At 32.5% G+C, this 23,404-nt stretch overlaps 1 protein-coding gene across 1 annotated transcript in view; it reads right to left on the bottom strand.

Moving 5' to 3' along the window:
- The window catches only part of LOC111714896 (uncharacterized), a 29,151-nt gene extending 6,326 nt beyond the window's left edge, over positions 1 to 22,825 (bottom strand). Inside the window, exons 1-3 of the mRNA XM_023490111.1 lie at positions 22,538 to 22,825; positions 13,242 to 13,317; positions 12,205 to 12,328 (exon numbers count right to left, since the gene is read on the bottom strand). Of these exons, the coding sequence (XP_023345879.1) occupies positions 12,205 to 12,280 (76 nt within the window). The 5' untranslated portion in view covers positions 12,281 to 12,328; positions 13,242 to 13,317; positions 22,538 to 22,825. The remainder of the gene's footprint in view (positions 1 to 12,204; positions 12,329 to 13,241; positions 13,318 to 22,537) is intronic.
- Between the last annotated feature and the right edge of the window lie 579 nt (positions 22,826 to 23,404).

Genomic DNA, 23,404 nt, shown 5'->3' with positions numbered 1-23,404 from the left:
CTTTTCAAGCTAATGGTGTAAACCTTGAATATTTCAAATTTAGAATAGTTGATATGATAGAAGTCATAGTTTGAAATATAAAAGGTCTACGACATTTGGTTGCAGAGATATTAAAAATTATAGTTTGTGGCAAAAACTCAGTTCCTTTGTATAGTATACTTATTTCAATAAACTTAGAGATTTTAAAAATATTTTGAAAAATGGGATCTTTGAAGTAGCTTTGGAGTAACTATGAGTAACCTGGGAAACGCCGGGCTGGGTTCTCAAGCTGCTGTATCTATATAGTAGTAATCTCTGTTTGTGTTGATGTCCTATCTTAACTCAGGAACCGCTTGACCGATTTGCCTCAAATTTTGATTTGGTAACATAGATGAACCAAAGGAATCCTAACTTGGTCAAACTATTATAAATTTTGCAGTATCGCCGTCAATTTTGAAGATACAAAAAGGTAAACCCTATTTTGAAAATCATAAGACCAGGCGTTTTTAATATTAGATGTTTAAGCTGGAATACTGCAATAATTGTGTTCAGGAAAAAATGCTGCATGTGGAACGACGACAATATAAAAGTCGTCACTAAATTCCCATGTTTATTACTATAAGAAAAGGGACGCCATTTTTAAATTAATGTTTAAAATTAATAAAAATATTTAACTTTAAAACTGTTTGCATGTTGAAATTATTTCCATTCTATGCCTATGTCCTTTATTATTACTTTATATCTCTTTAGATCTCGACTAGTTTAAATAAAACTGTTTCTGTAAATAAGAATGCAAAGAAACCATAAAACTGAACTATAGAGTCCACACACCTCCAGTTCTCCTGGATCGGATAATTGGAATATTTCATTTTTGAAAATATTCAAAATATTTCACTGAACCCGCGGTTAGAGAAACGACGTTGAGGTTTATTTACGCAAAAATATACATCAGTAAAATTCTGTTAATAAAAAATGCCTACGTAAAAATTATGTGAGCCTTCATGCAAATATGGCAATGCCAGATACACAACAGTACCCTTAGAAGCTTTGTCTTGTGAATTAAATACCATTGATTATAATTTTTAAAACAGATTTTCTCGATTGTGGTTTTTCTACAAGAATTACTTGCGCAAATTTCTACGGCAGGAAACATATAAGAATGATTAGACAGAAAATATTTTCTTATGATAAATGTGAATATTTTTAAAAGATGCAAGCGACATGGTTTATTGATGAAAAGTCTGGCTCTGACACTATGCAATATTATATAAAATGTGTTTACTTGGATCTGAATAATTATTTAATATTAAAACAATTATTTTTCAATATTCCCTACTCAATACTCAATACACATACATGTAAACAAATCTATACACCGATAAACAATGTTATAGAAGGAGGGTCGGAAAATTTGATTTACGAAGACGATATCTAAGTTTTTATGTCGATCACTGTAAAAAAGAAAGCCAAGATTTTCAATCCATTTTGCATTTTCCATCTTAAAATAAAATTTACAGTTCACGTCAAACTAAAGTAAATTGCACTTGAGACTGAAATTTTAAATGTTTTCAATCAAAACTTCTCTTATTAAAAAACTATTTAGAAGAACGAAAGTATTTTGAATTTCTACCATGTAACCGGATTACTTTGCTTCTTTCATATTTGTGCGTGAATCAAAACAATAGGTACTTTGTGCTTGAAGCAAGTTCTAATCTTTGCATTAGATTTCTTTCTAATTTATGTTCCAGGAACTAAAAGTTTGCAAACTATTTCATTCCAAAACAACAATAAAAATTTTAAACTTTTAATTAAGTGTCGAAACGTGAAATGTTTATCATTTGTACTCTTTGATTAGTACAGATTAATTAAAATAACAAAATAAGCTGGGCTTTTTGGCCGATTCGGGCCTCTTTTTCTAGAAACTATTTAAGCTTTCAGAAATTCAGTTCAAATTGGTAGATTTTTAAAAATCGCAACAGGCGACGCCATTTTTCAAGACGAAATTTTCAGTTTGACCGTCGATAAACATTTCCTGGGCTAGAACTGTTCAGCTGTTTTTTACATTTCTGGATACAAAAATCCTAACGCGTCGAACATCGCCAAAACACTGAATTAGATCATGCTAAAAAAATGATATACCAAAATAAAAATGTTTTCTCAAATTATTCTTAAATAAACATTGAACATAAATTTATAAATAGGGTATTAACGATTCTTAATTTTAACTTTAGTTCCTTCTCTACCTCCTTTTTATTTGTGAACACTCACTTTTCAATCCAAAAACATGAATGTACATTTGGACCAGCCAACTTGATTTGTAAAATATAAAACTATTGATCGAAAAACAATTTGTCTTTCAAAATTTGTCAAGATCTTTAAAATAGAAAATATTGAAGAGGGGAGTTCGGAACCACGGGAAAATATTGAAGAAGGTAGCTCGGAACCACGGGAAAATATTGAAGAGGAGAGCTCGGAACCACGGGAAAATATTGAAGAGGGGAGCTCGGAACCACGGGAAAATATTGAAAAAGAGAGCTCGAAACCACGGGAAAATATTGAAGAGGAGAGCTCTCGGAACCACGGGAAAATATTGAAGAGGAGAGCTCTCGGAACCACGGGAAAATATTGAAGAGGGGAGCTCGGAACCACGGGAAAATATTGAAGAGGGGAGCTCGGAATCACGGGAAAATATTGAAGAGGAGAGCTCGGAACCACGGGGAAATATTGAAGAGGGGAGCTCGGAACCACGGGAAAATATTGAAGAGGGGAGCTCGGAACCACGGGAAAATATTGAAGAGGGGAGCTCGGAACCACGGGAAAAGTCAAGATCCAATACTTCTAATACTTCTAATCTAATACAGTATCTTCTTCAAGAAATAAGGAAAATAAGGCCAAAACGTTATATTATGAAAGTTCATGACTAGAGTAATTATTTTTTAGATAGATAGATTGCTGAGTATTCTATAATAGATTGTTATTATAAATGACCAAATAACATGATTTTTATGACGTGTAAATGTTTTTCTTCTCCATCTACTTTTAACCTAATATTCGAAAATGAGCTTTGTCTTTGGTGCATTTGCAATCATAGAAATGTGGATTTTTGAAAAGAAATGACTACAAAAACGGCATTTTGTAAGCAAAAAGGCACAAATTGAGTGGGAAAAAAATCTATTGAAAAATATTAGGCATACTCTTGAAGATAGTAACGGCATTTGAGAGCAAATTTTTCATTTATTGACATTGAACTAGAAACACTTTTTACATTGAACTAGAAGCACTTTTTAGTACATTGATATTGAACCTACTAGAAGCACTTTTTACATTGACATTGAACCTACTAGAAGCACTTTTATTGAACCTACTAGAAGCACTTTTTAGTACATTGACATTGAACCTACTAGAAGCTCTTTTTAGTACATTGACATTGAACCTACTAGAAGCACTTTTTAGTACATTGACATTGAACCTAATAGAAGCACTTTTTAGTACAAAGAGAAAACGACGTAAAGTAGGTAAAAAGCTTAAACAAACTATGTATATAAATTTAGCTTGTTTCCTGTCTGTTGGTATCCAATAAACGTCAAAACGGCTGTTATTGTGAAAAATTTACAAAATTTAGAATTAAGAAGAAAAGTGATGCTGTCAAATATTCTATGATCTGTATTGCGTGAATACACTCTGTTATTCTCTACGGTTTATCAGCTTGGAAGAGGGGTCTTTTTTTAAATACCAATATATCTCATATCATGAAATGTCCCCTACGAAACTTTCCCCTCTAATCCCTCTTCTCCCTAATTCACTCTAAAATGTCCCCTCCCCTCTAAAAAGAATATTTTTTCTATTTCTCTTAATATATTATTCCACTTACATTTATGTTTCCGAATTGTTTTATAAAATGCAAACTGACCTGCAGTATAATAATTATAGTCAGCAGGATAGATAAAACTAATTAATAAAACTAGCACAATTCACAAAGTTTTATATATCTTTCAGTAAAAATGAATACAAATTGATATTGTTAAATCTAAGCTAGTTAATACTAAAACTGTACACTGTATAAATTGTAATTGATATGCAACAGCTGTTTTCTCTGACTAATCAGAAGCGAGTATGAATAAATTCAGCCGATGAGAACTTTTCGCTGGAAATCTTTAAACCTGATCAGAGTATTCGATATGTCAAACTATATTCGGGCAGTTTCGATAGATTGAACATAATGTTAGTATTATTTCTAACAATATAAGAAGTAAAGCGATAAATCAAAATATTGAACGAATTTTTAAAAAAAAATTCTTTTTAAATGTTTTTCTATTGCATCTCTGCACTTAGAGTGTAAGCTTACAATGTATTAAAGAATTACAGTGATTTTAGTATCAAATTGCCCATAAACCAATATAATACAAAATAAAGTAGAAAGTTTAATATTTCCTAAAATTTTACAGCCACTCAAGTGTTGGATAAATAATTTACATTCAATAAAAAAATTTAAACAAAAATTTGAATGTTAAAATAAAAAATGCCTGCATTTTAATGTTTCTAATCCTTAAATGCAAACTTACCATTTGTTCTTTTCCCTTAAAAACATTGCATGCATACTGGTCGATTTAATTGTGAAATTTTTTCATTGGATTTTCACGGATTTTCACGCTTGCCCTCTACCCACTGTATTTACTCGACAGGCTGGTACGAGTAAATGTGTACGTACAGGGTGTTCCAATAAACATGGGAATTCAGTGACGAATTCGATATCGTATTTTAAAATAATTCTTAGATTTAGTAAAGTGATACCTCCTGAGAAAGATGTAATCCGTAAGATTTTCGTCTGCTATGTTTACAATTTTTTTGTGTTGACTGCATACAGTTGTATTTAGTAAAACAAGAAAATTACAGTAGACAAACAGAGTAAACTTGTCCGTCTTCACTGTTCATCAATTGCAAAGACTTTACAAACATCTTTACATCTTATCATAAAATAAACTCAGCAGACAAAATAATATTATGGCTTTTGAAATCAGATATTACCATGATGATTCATAACAAAGACGATATCAAATCCGTCACTGAATTCCCATGTTTATTGGGACACCCTGTAGTATGATTACACTTGACCGGTAAATCTTTGAATGCTGGTTCGGATCATGCGACGATCAATGATCATGGAATCTTGTGATATACTAGATATACTTGTTTCACTTGATTTTAAGCTGACCGATAAATCTAGTTTTACAATATTGTGAAATATTCTCTGATATAGTTTTATATTTGTTTAAATAAACTTTTTATTTGGTATCACGCTAAGCTAAAAAATCCTGACCATACAATGAGAACCAGAAAACAGTGGAATTATCTTAGGATTTCTTTCTTTGAATCATATAATGTTGCGCAGCATTTTATAATTTCTAAAAGAGTGCTCGGATCATTTTGAAAGTAACATCAGTTGCAACCAATTGAAAAATATAAAATCACTACAGAAATCAAAGACAACATTCATTCGACAATTTTCTAAATCTAACTGTTATAAAATTGATATATGTCACATAGATTTCACTTGTTCGTTTGGCGTACTGTTTATCAATCATATATCTGACTGGTGCTATACGAGGAGTAAGTATATTTAAAGCAGTGTATTTGTACTGTACTGCTTGCCCTGGTAGGTTCAATGTCGGCTCGGTACTATAAATAAACTGGAGTTTCCAGTGTTGTAACACTGTAAACTCCAGTTCATTTATAGTATTGTGCCGACTTTTAACCAGCTAGAGCAAGCAGTACAATAACATTACAGACTATAAAGGCAAACCGGAACGGTACGCCAAATGAATGATCCCCTTCTATGTAAAATTTATGTATGGTATATGGAATGCTTAGATTAGCGTGTGATGACTGAAATATTGTCAGCGAGCTACCATGATGCTACAGAGAAAAAATTTCAATATTTTTAAACCTTTAATATTTGGTATATTTGATATGTCAGATTTTTTGTTCATTAAACATTCAAATATTTTTCCTTAAGTTCCAGATTTTTTTGATCTATGTGGTTAAAAATGTATGTATTCTATGAATATATTTCTTTTCTGTGAGCACGGACATAATGTGCAGGGTGTCTCTAAAAAAAACGTAGTTGGACATTTACATTTCTACTTAAAGTTTTCAATCTAACGGTGGAATCAAAATTAAGGCTCTTTATCATCAACCACGGTTTTTAGAGGCACACTGTATGTACATACATAAATAACAAAGAAAGATTCAGTGATTACTCTTTACAAGTTCTAATATATTTAAGGATAACTAAACTATGAATAGAGTATCCTAATCCCTCGGGGTAAAACTTGGTATATTTATTATATTTTTTTCTTTTTCTAAAATATACTTCTCGTAAAGCTTTCATCTCAAACACATTAATTTCACAAGAAGGAGATGATTTATTTAGGGTACTGGACCATAGATAAAGATAGATTGCGCATAAGACGACATTTTTCATCTTGAAAGATATAAATGTACAGAGATGCTTTAAAGATATTCCTATTATATAGATTAACTAGGTCGGTTGTGAACATTGGCTGTTCTTATATCATTGAGTACTTGTGGTGTACATGAGTTCTGTAGAGAGAAATTTAAGTTAGTTTAGTCCTTCTCATGTCCTTCTTCAGTTCTCGTCAATATGATATATTGCTCAGTGAAATATTATTGTTCAAATAGTTCCATTCCCTGAGTTATTTTACACTCTATTATGAAATCCATTAAAACACCAAACCACCCCACTTATCATTGAAGTACACTTTGACCCCTAGAAGTGATTTTGCGTACATAAGCTATCTATGTTTATTTATTTATCTATGGTACTGACCCGTTTTGCCGACTATTGTCTGTATGTATACTGTACAACTTGTACAGGTTTAAAAAACCAGTCCACTCCCACAAAATAGGCGTAAGAAAGCATTCAACTACCACATAAAACTGAAGAAATCATACCAATTCCTCAAAACAGAAATTAAGAAACCAGCCTACACTACCACAAAACAGGTTTAAGAAATCACTCAACTACCACAAAACTGGATTAAGAAATCACTCAACTACCATAAAACAGGTTTAAGAAATCACTCAACTACCACAAAATAGGTTTGAGAAACCAGCCGCACTACCATAAAACAGGTGAGAGAAACCAGCCCTACTACATAACTAGTTCAAGAAACCAGTCCACTACCACAAAACTGGTTTAAGAAATCACTCAACTACCATAAAACAGGTTTAAGAAATCACTCAACTACCACAAAATAGGTTTAAGAAACCAGCCCTCTACCATAAAACAGGTGAGAGAAACCAGCCCTACCACACAACAAGTTCAAGAAACCAGTCCACTACCACAAAACTGGTTCAAGAAACCAGCTCACTATTAGAGAACAGGTTTAAGAAACCAGCCCACTACCACAAAATAGGTTTAAGAAACCAGTCGACTACCACAAAACAATGTTAAGAAACCAGCCCATATCCACAAAACAAGTTTTAAAAACCAAAAAGATTTGAGTCATTTAAACAAATTAATATTCATATGTATCTTTATGGTTTGTATATCCACCATAAATCCATCAACCCACTTAATTACTTATAATTGTCAGAAATATAAAATATTCAATGATTCTGATAAATAGACTTGGTTTTATGTTTGACATACGTACTCTTATTTTAACCTTTCCAGTTTCCTCCCCTTAAACCTCCTTCTTTACTACACATCTCCCAGAAGTTCCTTTTTCTAGAATACAACGCATTGGACCTCCCAATACCCAAATAGGTAGTATACTAGAAATTAAAGCTGTAATGTACCTGCCTTTTTCCTAGGTCTTTTTTCTTCTTAATTTTAGTAATATTTACTTTTCTACTAAATTCTACACATAAATGCTTTTAGAAATACACAATACATTTATTTTTGGCATTACAGGTGTGACGAAGGTAACTTTCAGTCCCCAAGACGTACTTACATCCTACCCTATCCCAAAGTTTTGTGTAACTTTATCGTAGTGGTCCCGTTGTTATAAATTGTTTCAGAACTCTGAGCAATTGGATTCAGTAATGTATAAATTGTTAGGTGTAAGGTTTAGGGGAATTCAAAATAAATAAAAAAAACCGTTCATGTGTTTATATTGGGCCAGGTACTAACTATGTCAGGCCTATTTTAGCCTAATATGTCTTTTAATCATAAATGCTGCAGCAACTTTTTAAAGCTTTTTTTGCGCTACACGGAAAAAAAAACCCTATAAAGTCTATTTGCTTTTAGTCTGAGAAATTGTAAATTTTCCCTGTTATACTAAACCTATCTAATTAATTTTACAATGCTAATTTCTGCCGGCTTCCACCAGGAAAGGATTAGCTGAAAACAAAGTCCAACCCGACAATTACAGTAAATGTCACATTTTGGAAAAAGTATGGTTTCGAACTTAATTCCCTTGATATTTTGTAATCTTTTTATGAAACGATATTGAAAAAATATGCACTGTACTGCACATTACAGCATAAATTGTACGGCACTCTACAGTTTAAACTGTTCTGCACTGTACTGTACATTACAATATAAACTACATGAGAGTATACACTGTACATTAAACTGTGCTGTACTGTACAGCATAAACTCTACCGCACTGTACAATATAAACTCTACCGCACTGTACAGTATAAACTGTACTGCATTGTACTGTATATACTGTACTGCACTGTACAATATAAACTATACTGCACTGTACAGTATAAACTGTACTGAACTGTACAGTATAAACTGTACTGCACTGTACAGTATAATCTGTACTGCACTGTACAATATAAACTGTACTTCACTGTATAGTATAAACTGTACTGCACTGTACAGTATAATCTGTACTGCACTGTACAGTATAAAATGTACCGCACTGTAAATTATAAAGCTATGATCCTCTGTACAATATAAACTGTACTTTACTGTACAAAGAAGTTTCTGATATCAAATGTAGTTTATAACGAGGAGACATCTTGGACAGTTTCCCTTGATATTTTATATTTACTACATTGATCTACAAATTGATAAAATATTGCGACAGTTCAACTTTTAACAAACTTGAAAACAGACAAAAAGTCACAAACCCAGAACCCGCGATTTAAAGCTTCGGCTCAAGTCTTAACTCTTTATACCCAGGTTTAAGACTCAAACTTATGAACCAGCTGTCGACAGCATACGTGTCATGTGATCGACAGCTACCAGTTCTTAGGCTCGACTTAAGAAGTAAGGCCCAAAGAAAATAAAACCGACCTTGGTAGGTTTTAGTAGAGAATTAGACTCAATGTTAAGTCTTTTTTGAATCAATTCCCCTGAATCTGCCAATTCCAACCATGAAAATCCGCCAAACACAATCTTAAACTTAAAAACAGACAAAAATTCACAAATCCAGGGCCCATATTTTAAAGAAATAAAAAACAAACAATAATTGATCATTTCTTACTGCAAAACCAGACAAAAAAAAACTGTTGCAGAATAATATAAAAACAAAAATCAATTAGTATTTTGGCATTAGTAGATTTAAATAATCAATTAATTGCTCATAAATGATTGATTGTAAATTGGCTTCTTAATTATAGATTTAAATAATTAATACAGCTTTGAATATAAAACTAGTTTTTCTTTGTAAAAACATTCATGTTAATTTCCTTTTAAATGGCAGTTATTCACAAAAAATGCCGGAATATATAGTTTTTCAAATCTTATGCAATGATTTTTGGACCTTGCTATTATGTATTTAACTTGCTTTATATTTATGTTGTTTTGTTTTCAACCTTCTCATTTTTCCACCCTCAGCGGTGTATTTCTTGGAGATAATTCCAAAAGAAAGTGATATCTGACCTCAAGCTCTAGTTTTTTTTATCGATATATCATTGCAACCTAGTGTCGGAGACCTTCTATAAATCAAACTATGAATTGAATTCTATTAGATGAAATAGTCAAAGTTTGAAATATAAATGGTTTACAACATCCGGTTGCACTAACTACTTTTAGATCTTTCTAAAAATGGAGGGAAAATATTTTTTTAGTGAAGGGGGAGAGGGGACAGGAAAATAAATCAAATATCTAGATATTTCATTCTAAAGGTTCTGGAAGCTCTTTGAAGTGAAGGTTTAGATAAACAAGAAGTAATTTCCTGTACAATGTTTGATTCCCTCCTTCAACCTTCATTACAAACATACGACCTTAAACAATCAAATTAAATTTAAAATCTTTTTGTACTTTTTGACCTTTGAGATTCTGTATTATGCTCCAAGTTTAGATTACACAGGTCTGAATCTATCCAAGTCAGATTATGTATATCTGAACCCATAAATTCAGATTACAAAGATCAGAATCTATTCAATTTAAAATTATACAGATCATCAAATTTATATTACACAGATCTGAATCCATTAAATTTAGATTACACAGATCTGAATCCATTAAGTTTAGAATATACAGATCTGAATCCATTAAGCTTAGAATACACAGATCTGAATCAATTAAGTTTAGAATACACAGATCTGAATCCATTAAGTTTAGAATACACAGATCTGAATCCATTAAGTTTAGAATACACAGATCTGAATCCATTAAGCTTAGATTACACAGATCTGAATCCATCAAGTTTATATTACACAGATCTAAATCAATCAAGTTTAGATTACACAGATCTGAATCCATCAAGTTTATATTACACGGATCTGAATCCAATAAGTTTAGATTACACAGATCTGAATCCAATAAGTTTAGATTACAAAGATCTAAATCCAACAAGTTTAGATTACGCAGATCTGAATCCAATAAGTACAGAATACACAGATCTGAATCCAATAAATTTAGATTACACAGATCTGAATCCAATAAGTACAGATTACACAGATCTGAATCCAACAAATTTAGATTACACAGATCTGAATCCATCAAGTTTAGATTACGCAGATCTGAATCCAATAAGTACAGATTACACAGATCTGAATCCAACAAATTTAGATTACGCAGATCTGAATCCAATAAGTTTAGATTACATAAATCTGTATCCAACAAGTTTAGATTACACTGATCTGAATCCATCAACTTTAGATTACACAGATCTAAATCCATCAAGCTTAGATTACACAGATCTGAATCCAATAAGTTTAGATTACAAAGATCTGAATCCAACAAGTTTAGATTACGCAGATCTGAATCCAATAAGTTCAGAATTCACAGATCTGAATCCAACAAATTTAGATTACACAGAACTGAATCCATCAAGTTTAGAGTACACAGAACTGAATCCATCAAGTTTAGAGTACAGAGAACTGAATCCATCAAGTTTAGATTACACAGATCTGAATCCATCAAGTTCAGATTACACAGATCTGAATCCATCAAGTTCAGATTACACATATCTGAATCCATCAAGTTTAGATTACACAGATCTGAATCTCCCAAGTTCAGATCTGCTCGGAAATATAAAATAAAATATAAAACTGTGTCTGCAGTGTGGTTATTACACATTATCTGCAGGGTCTCCCTGGAGAGAACTGAAGTTTGGATTTTCAGAATTATATGATTGAGAAATCAGATTTGAAATATTTCTTTTTTTCAGTTTTACAGCTGTGAAACCAGAATACAGAATTGCAAAAATGTTTACAAATATGGGATATTTTTACAGTCTTATTTCTTTCTACCAAGAAAAGAGTTTTAATATTCGTTTTATAATATTTGTGCAGAGGAACATGTTTCTTCAATTTCTTTATTATTCTTGTTGTTACTTTTTGGAAGTTATGTCAAGTTATTGTTATAATGAGCAATATAGTTAATTTCTAATAAAATTTCCAACGATTATGATTTTGTGTTAAAAAGGGGTGTACTGGGCTAGCATAGAGGAATCGAGTCTTTATCAAAAACTTTTTAACCCCCAAATTTTTGCAACCCAATGACGTAGACCAAACTATGAATTCTTTTAGATCAAATAACCTAAATTTGAAATATCAAAGCTTTACTTAATAAGGTTGCAAAGATTAATAGAAAGTTTGAGTTTGCAGCAAGTGTTCAGTCTTTTTTCTTTGTTCTCCACATTTTTTAGATCCGATGCAGATTTTTGTCTCAAACACAACACCAATTTACCAATTTACTCAAAACATCGGATCCATTTAAAACTAGTACCAATCAACTCATAGTCTAGTTTCTATACATGTTACACCCCCTTAAATATTTTAAAGTTAGTTCTCTACCTGAGACAAAGTGTAGATCTATAGTATCCAGGTCCCAGTCTGTATACTGGTAATCATAAAAATCCTTCTCCTCCATATTTATCCCACTAATTGGTCAATCAGTCATCATGAATTCATCAATTATCTAAATTATCTAGAATAAGATTAGGTATCTACAGACATTATATGAACAGAAACAAGAAGCAAGGAACTGGATTAAATAAATAGGAGAAGTGGCAGAACAAAGACACTAGAATCTTCCTATAAGAGGATGATTTATTTGGTGTTCTTTCTCGTTTTGCGCTATATAGTCTGTATGTGTACTGAGCCGAAAACTTTAGAATGGTAAATACCAGAAGCAATGCTTAATCTCCTCTTTTTCTTAATCGCCAGATTAAATAATGCTTGTTCTCTTCTTATTATCAATCTCCAGATTAATTTGCCGATCGGGATTAAGGATATCCCATTCAAAGTTTTCAGCTCTGTTCATGCATTTTTCTCTAGCTGCTTAAAAGTAGGTTTTGTACTTAAAATTAACCAGAGTTTACAGTTACGTAAATCATATTGAACTACTTTCTGTAGCTTGATCCGGCGAACAATAGAACTGGTTGAACCACCGGTATTTGGTTCAACTACTTCTCGCTATTTAGAGCTTTTGTAATCTATATAAAAAAGCTCTTCTCTCATATGCATATGTTAGTTACAGCTAGCTAAACGGCAGGACCAAATTGGCTGAATTTTTTAGGGAAACCATAGTTAGTGGTTACTCTTGGGGTATCATTGGCTAAAAAAATTCGAAATCTTTTTTTTATTCTAAGTGTTTTTAAAATTCCACGGGCAACGCCGGCCACTTCTGCTCGCTTAAAATATTACCTGAATCAACCAAATCTTTTATCTGATCCAAGTTTTTTCTAATCGACATACCTTTAGACTATGGTTCATGTATTAACAATCACTAGAAATACTTCTCTTTCTTTCCTGGATATGGTTTGTGTCTAAGAACCTAATCTAAATATTTGTTCTTTGTTCTTGTGGTTCCCCAGATATCAATTCCTTACCATTAATTATTTATTCATGTTTCTCTCTGGCAGGTTAATCCTTCTCTTATATTCTTTCTTCTTCTGCTTTCTCTGTCTGAAACAGAATTTTTTTTAACAATAGATAAACTACTATTATCTGTTTCTCTGTCTGAAACAGAAAAATATTAACAATAAAATACGCAACTAAGCTGTTTCTCTGTCTGAAACAGAAAAATATTAACAATAAAATACGCAACTAAGCTGTTTCTCTGAAACAGAAAAATATTAACAATAAATACGCAACTAAGCTGTTTCTCTGTCTGAAACAGAAAAAATATTAACAATAAAATACACAACTAAGTTGTTTCTCTATCTTAAACGTGTTAATTGATGAACATCTTTTTGGGGTTAATTTTTTAAACATTCGTTTTTTAAGATGTTAATAATTCTCTAAAATGTTCTCACTATTGAACAAAATTTAATTTCCAAGCTTTTTCATTTTTCTTTTTAGCCTCATAACTTATGTTAGAGTAAAAAATGTGCACATTGAAATAAATGGAACATAAAATTTATTATCTTAAACATATCAGATTCTTGTGGAGCATCCTAAAAGTATTGAAATCTTTAAGAAAAAACATAGTTTTCCTCAGATATCACAATAATTTGATGATTTTTGGTATAATGGGGGCCATATAGAAGCTCTAAATTAAATTCAGAACAATTATTATTTTGTGACTTTTGAGTAAACACGCATTTTTGAATGTCAACAATCAATTAAAGATTTTTTTTAGGCGAAAAATTGGATTTTTCTAAAAAAAACTTGTAAATAAGATAACTTATAAAGATGTTGAGATGTATTAGACCAGCTGAAATGAAACCTTATGTATCTAGCTAAAAAAAGATATATTTTTTACATTTACCAATAATCTTTAATGTGTAAGCTGAAACAAATGTCGTCCGTTTGGCTAATCAAAACTATATGATCACCACAGACTACTTGGACTGAAATTTGTGATTTTTTTCTGCAAATATCTTAACAAAGACAGCCACCCCTCCCTCGCCTTCCTAACCTGCCGAAGAGTTTCAAACATGTGTCACTGTTTACAATAAAATGTTCTTGGCTGTCCTAATACAGTGAAACCCTTAATAACGAATACATCGGAAGAATTCATCAAATGTCGTCTTGAAAATTTTTCAATGAGTTTTGTACTATATTACCTAAATTTCAGTATTTGCGAAAATAAATAAATAGCCATGAATATGCGGGAATATTTTTAATGAGTTCCATATAATCATTTAATTAAAAAACTAAATATCTGCAACATTCCATTATCAGAAAATGAAGAATACGACATTTGATGAATTCTTTCGATGTATTCGTTATTAAGGGTTTCACTGTACGTCACAGTAAAATACATTCAACCCCTGAGGCCTTTCTTTATCACTAGTACGTAATGGTCGATCAGATGATGTCTCCGACTGTGGTTTTCCTATGTACGTACGGAGACATAGTGTATTTTTAAATGGGTTCTTCCATGAGTGTTCATAGTGTATGTCCTTATATTCCACTTAGCGAATGACGTGAGAAACTCTGTCCGTCCTTGAATAACTAACGGGAGACATCTAGCGGTAAAAAAATCGCTCCCAAAGTACGTCATTGATAAAGAACGGCATCTGTCATCTAGATTTTATAACATCTTGTTACATTCATATTTATCAAAAATATGAATATTAAATTACAAATTTTTTGTTTGTGTAGAGAGTTACAAATAAATTAACCTTTGGAAACTGTGTTTTAATGGTATAATCCTTAATCTAGGGGAATCCAAGGGAATGCAGGGGGGGAAAATAATATCATTCATTTTATTTAATCAAGAGTGGTTTATATTCTAATTCTCTGCAGCTACACTTCAGAACAAACAATTTGATATATTAAGTATGAATTAGTGATCCATGTTTTTTGTTTCTTGAATCTGTTTAATTTAATTTTCGGTTATTCTTGTATTTAAGAAACAAAGAGGAAATTCACAGAAATAAACACTTTGAGTCAGAAAACGACATTATCCTCCACATTATTAATCAGATAAAGGTTTCAGGGGAATTGTTATCTTTGTTTACACTTTAAATTACGCTTACAGTCCCTTTAAATTACGCTTACAGTCCCTTTAAATTACGCTTACAGTCCCTTTAAATTACGCTTACAGTCCCTTTGAATTACGCTTACAGTCCCTTTAAATGTAGATATTTTGTGTTTTCTTTTTATACTTTTTTTTGGACTTTGTATTTTCAATATATAAATTAAAACTATGAATAGCGTTACAAGATTAGTTAATCGGTTCACACGGTTGTTAAAGTGATCATTAGACAAGGAGTTTTGAACATTCGGGGGCTCAGCTTCACCTTTGATTGGCTTAGATCCTAAATTCAAAAATAGGAATTTTATTTTGGGTATCTTTAACAATTCCTTTAATGCCGCACTTTGTTAAAAGTAACGTGATCTGAGTTTTATTAAATTGTACGTGAAACAGCCAGCTTCAGATTAACTTATTAGAATGCTAGGAAAATTAATCCAGGGATTCCGGCTTTATATATTTACTTCACACCAAGGAAGATATACTAAGTGTACTGTCATTTTTGGGAGAAATTTAGGCAAAACCAAGGATGTAATGCAAGGAAAGTTATATCAGAAGTGTACACATCTTTTGTACTGTAGTGTACTGTCTCTGGGCGGTAATGTAAACACAAGACGGATGTCAAAGCCTGACATGGGATCCATCTTTCACATAAAAAAATCAATGAAATATTCTGGTCATAGGAAACTATTATGTGAATTATCAAAATTATCAAAATTTAATGCTTTTAACCTCCTCGGATACTAAACGAACACCAATGCATCTATTATTGTTTACAAATTCCGCCCAAAGAGAACTGGTTGCAATGTGTACTTAGAGTATACACGACCACAATTAACTTTCCTTGCGTTACACCCTTGGGCAAAACTAAGATTACGCATGCATTACTCTGAATGTCTTTTAATGAAACTCTTGAGTTTCCTTTTTTGGGGCCTATGCATTTCTGGAAATAATAACGAACAATGATGCATCTATTCTTGTTTACAAATTCCACCCAGAGAGAACTGGTTTCAATATGTACGCAGAGTATTCTCAACTGCAATAAACTTCCATTGCAACGATGCCCTGTTTTAGTTTTTGGGCTCTGAATTGGTTTTTATTCCTCCCAGAAACTATACAGTACATATTTTTATATAGGGGTTCCTGCCATATCATCCTTGCTTCACATTATTCTGCTGTTTTGGTTTCATCATCACTTTATAACGTATTTGGATTAGTTTAATTTACGCTTATTGATAAAAATACGGAATGAACAAAAAATATATATGTAAAAGTCCAGATTATAGCCCTGTTTTTGCAAATACTAGAGCATAAATCCCATTTCACCTCCCCTTCCCGCTTCTCCCTTCCTTTCCCCTTCCCACCTCTTGCTTCCCTTCTCTGCTGTTTACCATATATTAGCATAAAAAAGATTAAGATCGTGTTAAGAAGGATTCTTACATTAACAATTCATTAACTGTATTCTACTCTACTCTACTCTACTCTACTCTACTCTACTCTACTCTACTCTCTACTCTACTCTACTCTACTCTACTCTACTCTACTCTACTCTACTCTACTCTACTCTACTCTACTCTACTCTACTCTACTCTACTCTACTCTACTCTATAACTCTACTCTACTCTACTCTACTCTACTTCCAATAACGAACCAGAAATGTGTGGAATAGGAAGACGACAGTTAGACTAAAGTTATGAAATTATGAAGAAAAAAATCACAAATTGTGCATTGTACGGTGTAAACAGATCTATTGCACAGTTATTAAGTTCATTTTCATACTACTCGATAAACTATTTGCTTCTTAACAAAACGTTAGATACATATTGCTTAAATTATTTCCCATTTGTTGTCTTTATATTTCACAGTGTTATGTGTGACATTTTACCTTTTTTTGTAAAGGCTCTTACTAGCCACGCTAGTTTAATTGGCTTGATTCATTATCTTAAATATTTCAATAGAGAAAAGTAGAAAAAGTAGCTTGTCCGATATATTTTCTATTTTGATACCAGTCTAACTGCTAAAAGCACTTTTTATTTGAAAGTAAACAGACATTGACAAACTGCAGTTGTGCAGGAAAAAATCTGTTATTGGAGAATAAAATATATCAAACTTTTTGCTTTTTTTGGATTTGTACAAGGGAGCACCAAGCAATTCCTAAACCTTATAATTTAATTTAATTGGTATATTAAAGATAAAAGAAATGTGTATACAACTGACTGGTTGATAGGGGAAACTGATCTTAGGTTCTGTGATGGTTTGGATGATTTTGGAGATGGTTCTGATCAAGGTTAATTCTGATATTAGGTTCTGTGATGGTTTGGATGATTGTGGGAGATGGTATTGATGAAAGTTGGTTCCAAAACTGGCACTTGGCCCATTTCTGGCACTGAGTATTGGAAATGGGCCGAATCTGCAAAGTTTTCTTTTTCAATAGTATATATCTTTAAATCCAAGACGAGTGGAACAAAATTACACGATATATTTATAAAAAATGGCAAAAGCTATATATTGAAACAATAAATGTCAATTTTGAACTAATAATGAGGTGTGAGAATTAGTTTTTGATGTTTCTTGATTTCTTTTTCGAACATATCCCTATTTTGAAACAATTTTCCGGATTTCAGCTCATGTCGCGTTTTCGGATCATCCTGGTTTTGAGACAATTACCGGAATTCATATCAATGTCAATTTTTAAACATTTACGCACTTAATATATTAATATCAATTGTTCTTACAATATAGGTTTAACAAGAAATGCGGGAAACTGTTTGTTTAAAATGCTTGAAAAAATAAATCATCCATATTCTCTAATTTAATTGCGGATTATACTCAAAACGGGAAAATGGGTTTTGTCTAGAAAACACGACAATGATTCAAATTCAGAATATGTTCGATAATGGAAAACCTGACATTGTCTTGAAAACGGTCAAGAGCTTTAATATAAAAAGAACTCCTATTATAATCTTGATTTAAATAAAAAAATTTTAATTGGGAATTGTTGTCCTCGTCATGTTTAATAAAATGTTGGTTATAGTTTTTACTTTTGCTTTTCAATTTGTGACCATTTCTGGCAGTGTTGGATGTGGGCCAAGTGTTGGTTTTGAAACTAATGTCCCCTGGATTAGGTTCTGTGATGGTTTGGATGATGGTGGAGATGGTTCTGATGAAGGTTAATTCTGATGTCAGGTTCTATGATGGTTTGGATGATTGTGGAGATGGTTCCGACAGTTTTGACGAAAATGTTGAAATAAAAATGTTTGCATTTGCTTTGAATCAAGATAATTTCCATCTGTCGGGTTAGGTTAGGTTAGGTTCGGTAAATTGTTCTTATATATTTACAGTTTTCCAGGTATAGGTTGGGAAGGATGCCGAGTATGATTTTTTACGCCGTTTTTAGGGGAATGCAGGTGAAAGTGATTATTTGTGAATAGTGATTGTCCCAGCGGAAAAGTTGTGAGCTAACAATACGAACTGCATAAAATGTTGCAAGAGTACGAGATACGGAACGCGATTATAACGGCAAGGCTTAGCTCTGAGATTTTTATTAACAAAGGGTTATTTTGAATTTCTCCGTTTTGCTACTTTTTAATATGTTCTGTTGCCTTATTCTAACATTTGTAAATTTTATAGATCCTTGACATTTCAATAATTGAGCTCAAATTTTTAACTTTAATAATTTATTTTGGTTAAGGGGTGTGGGCACAAGCTCACGCACACAAATAAAACGACATAAATCAATTTCCAGTTTATTATCAAGGTCTTTCTATTATTTTGTTTTGCTCAAGATCGATTAAAAGTCATGTACCCCAACGTTTTGTGTTGCGCCGTTGTCTTAAAAACTTTACCATGGGTAACCCTATAATTTGAGCTCAAAATATGTCGATTACACAAATATTCAATCAGTAGATTTGTGTTTGAAGCTAAGGTATATTTTTATTAGCTAACTTTGTCGATTACACAAATATTCAATCAGTAGATTTGTGTTTGAAGCTAAGGTATATTTTTATTAGCTAACTTTGTTTTAGACTTCTAGAATATATCTTCAGTAATTTGTCACATATATCTTTCAATTTTTTTTTATTAAATAAGGGATGATTAACAAGTGAGGAGGGGGAGGGGTTGATAAGTTTCATTTATATATTTTGAACATTTCAGGTATGTGCCCGAAGATTTAGTCTAGACTTGATTTGATTATTACTGCTCAACACTAGTGCAGAGTACACTGTCATACTTGATTTAACTTGACTTGGTCTAATAATTGGCTTAGCCATGACCAAGGATTGTAAGGCAAGGAAAGTTATTTCAGAAGTGTACACATCTTTTGTACTGCAGTGTACTGTCTATGGGCGGTAATGTAAATACAAGACGGATGTCGAAGCCTGAAATGGGATCCATCTTTCACATAAAAAATCAATGAAATATTCTGGTCATAGGAAACCATTATGTGAATTATCAAAATTTTCAAAATTTAATGCTTTTAACCTCCTCGGATACTGAACGAACACTGATGCATCTGTTCTTGTTTACAAATTCCGCCCAAAGAGAACTGGTTTCAATATGTACGAAGAGTATACACGACCGCAATAAACTTTCCTTGCCTTACATTCTTGGCCATGACTTGATTGCTACTGCTCAGCACTTGTGCAGAGCACATTGTCATACTTGATTTAACTTGACATGGTCTAATTCTAGGCTTAGCCATGACTTAATTATTACTGCTCAGTACTTGTGCAGAGCACACTGTCATACTTGATTTAACTGGACTTGGTCTGATTCTAGGCTTAGCTATGACTTGATTATTACTGCTCAGTACTTGTGCAAAGCATACTTTTATACTTGATTTAACCTGACTTGGTCTTATTCTTGGCTTAGCCATGACTTGATTACTACTGCTCGGCACTTTTGCAGAGTAAACTTTCACACTTGATTTAACTTGACTTGATCTGATTCTAGGCTTAGCTATGACTTGATTATTACTGCTCAGTACTTGTGCAAAGCATACTTTTATACTTGATTTAACCTGACTTGGTCTTATTCTTGGCTTAGCCATGACTTGATTACTACTGCTCGGCACTTTTGCAGAGTAAACTTTCACACTTGATTTAACTTGACTTGATCTGATTCTAGGCTTAGCTATGACTTGATTATTACTGCTCAGTACTTGTGCAGAACACACTTCCATACTTGATTTAAATTATAAATTTTAAACATTTCAGGTATGTTCTTGAAGATTCCTAACAAGACTTGATAAATTTCTTGGCTTAGCCATGGCTAGATTAAAACCTTGATAAACTATATGAAAAAAACTCACTAGGAAAATACCCATCATCCAAACTCAAAACCACTGTTTAGCAAACCTTGGATGTTAGGTATTCTAAAGTGGGGCATGGCTCAAATTTGGTCGTGTGGCTGGGGCCATCCCTGCAACTTATGATTTGAGAGAAGAGCTTATTTTTTTTTGTACTAGGAAACGAAAAATCTCAATCACTCGTTGATAGAACTTTTTGTACGCTTCAAAATTAATCGATTTTAACACATTTTCTGCTTATTATTTTTCAGCTGAAAAATGTCGCACAAGTTTTATTAGATTAAATTAAAACTGTTGCCTCGGATGGCCGAATGTTTAAAATTTTATCTTGTTTTCGCTGATTTTTCAAATTGTGAGAAAATATTTCTGAAGTGAACCCAGGCATTGAAAATCAAGATGTTCTTTTGTTGGACGAAAAATGGGAAAGAATTGATTTTAACAATAAAAATGTTCTCTATGAGCTTATCTTCCAACAGATTTGTTTAATGACAAATAAAATTAATTAGTTGGATAAACCTAACCAGCAATAAAACTAGGCCGAAGGGTTTGCTCACATTCTCCTGGTACATGGGATTACCCAGACCCTCATTCTCCTACTTCTCTCTCCTCAGTTCTATTACACCTAGGAGATTGTCCTGGTTCAAGATACTTTAAGTTTAAGAGAAAAGTTGTTGTTTCTGGGTTGGGTTAGCTCCGTATACCAACAAATACAGTATACTCATGTGGTTTAACTTTGATAAAGCTCGAATATCTAAAGAAAATCGGTCTCAAAGATTACTCAGAAAGATATAAGTTGTTTAATTTGATTACATTTGTGTCTGATTACTTCCACACTCCCTGGACAAAGTACAAAAAGTGAAGGTTTTTGTCAAAATTCCTAGAAATATCATTCTACACAACGTAAGTTGTGCACTTAAAGTGACTGTAACGCGTAATTTTGGGTGACCTGATCCATGCAAAGATGGCAATGCCAGATTCACAACGTAACCATTAAATCATTTATCTGATCAATAATGTGGAAGAAATGGTCGTTTTCCTAAGTTTAACAGTGTTTAATTTGAATAATTTCTATATGTTTTTCTTCTAAAATTTAAATAATCAGTTTTCAAACTTACTCGTAAAATTCAATATCTAAGGAATTGAGTCTTTGCCACAAACTCTAATCTCTTTATCTTAGCAACTTAATGGTGTGAACTTTTGATATTTCAAACTTATACTATTTGATCTAACACAATTCTTAGTTTTGAATATCTAAGGTCTGCGATATTGGGTTGCAAAGATATATTCATAAGAAAATAAGAGTTTGTGGCAAAGACTCAAATATGTTATACTTGATTATATGAAGATTTTAAGGGTACCGTTGTGAATTGGGCATTGCCATCTTTTCATGGAGGGTCACTTTTAATAACGCTTACAGTCCCTTTAATAGCGTGTTGTTTACAACGAACTTACTACCTTCCTAACTTATACGCACTTTATAAAATTAGTCTTCATACGTAAAAAAAAATACAAATGTTTGAATTCAATTATTCCTAGCGTTTGATGGTGTTCTACAACATCTTAAGTATTCAAATTATACATTTGCTTGAGTTTATAGTTCACAGTTTGCGAACAGGAAGCTTATCATAGATTTGATATGAACTAAATATTAGTCACTCAAAACCTGTATAAAGTGGAATAAATGTCGTCTTTGATATGTCTTTTTAATAGAACCGTCGCTATGAACTCTGTACATTGTAAACGTGCAGTCCTTCCCAAATCTGAAGTTACTTTCTGTATTAAAAACATAAACAATTACGACTTTTATTCCGCTGTATACTGATTATATTGTACACTCCCACATTTTGTCCCGTCTATATATTCTGTGGTTTGATTATGTAAAGCTAAATACATACCTTACAGCATATAAGCCTGTATATTCATATTTTCAGAACTGATTAGCTGTCAGCAGTTACCAGAATAACTAGATAGAAATTACGAAAACTTTGTTAAATGCATTTCACGTTGTAACAAGTGTGACCACACTATTATCCTGGTCCTACTGAAGGTATAGCTCTAGGATCTAGGTATCTTGAGAACTACACCAACTACACCACCGTTCACACAAGGGTAGAGGTAGAGCTCTTTTATCTAGGAAGGATCTATATATAGGAGTGGTATCTCCGGGACTGAAAGCCTGACTATAGGAAGAGTCCTAGCCCCGACTACGAGGTTCCAACCGTTTAAACTCCAGTTCCGCCGCACCATGCTAACTCCTCATTCTCATCCTAGTAAACTTATTCTTTATTGATACGATTCTACTTATATAATCGTTATATATATGTGTCTTGTATACTATGTTAACCAATAGCCGGTCAGTCCTTAACACAAAGAAAGTTTTTAAAAATTTAAAAATGTTACATTTGCCTTTTTGAGTGACACTGGATAGGTGTCATAAGCCTTAGATTAACGCAGAGAGTTGGGCGATTTTTGAAATTCGAAACGATACGCCTGGGTTTTCTAACTAATTCAGAAACTTTTGAAAGAAGTAAAAAGTAAACTTCTCCCTATTCTTTTCTGTTCTCCATGTTGCTTGATTCAAATCTTTTCTCTCTGTTCTCCCTGTTCTCTCTGTTCTCCCTGTTCTCTCTGTTCTCCCTGTTCTTCCTGTTCTCTTTGTTCTTCCTGTTTTCTCTGTTCTTTCTCTACTCTCTGTTCTTAATTTCTTTTCTGTTTTCCCTGTTCTCCAATTCTCTTCTGATTTCCCTGCTCTCTAATTCTTT

Source organism: Eurytemora carolleeae, unplaced genomic scaffold (genome assembly GCF_000591075.1).
Source record: "Eurytemora carolleeae unplaced genomic scaffold, Eaff_2.0 scaffold1661, whole genome shotgun sequence".
Lineage (NCBI taxonomy): Eukaryota > Metazoa > Arthropoda > Copepoda > Calanoida > Temoridae > Eurytemora > Eurytemora carolleeae.
This window is presented reverse-complemented; position numbering and strand designations above follow the sequence as displayed.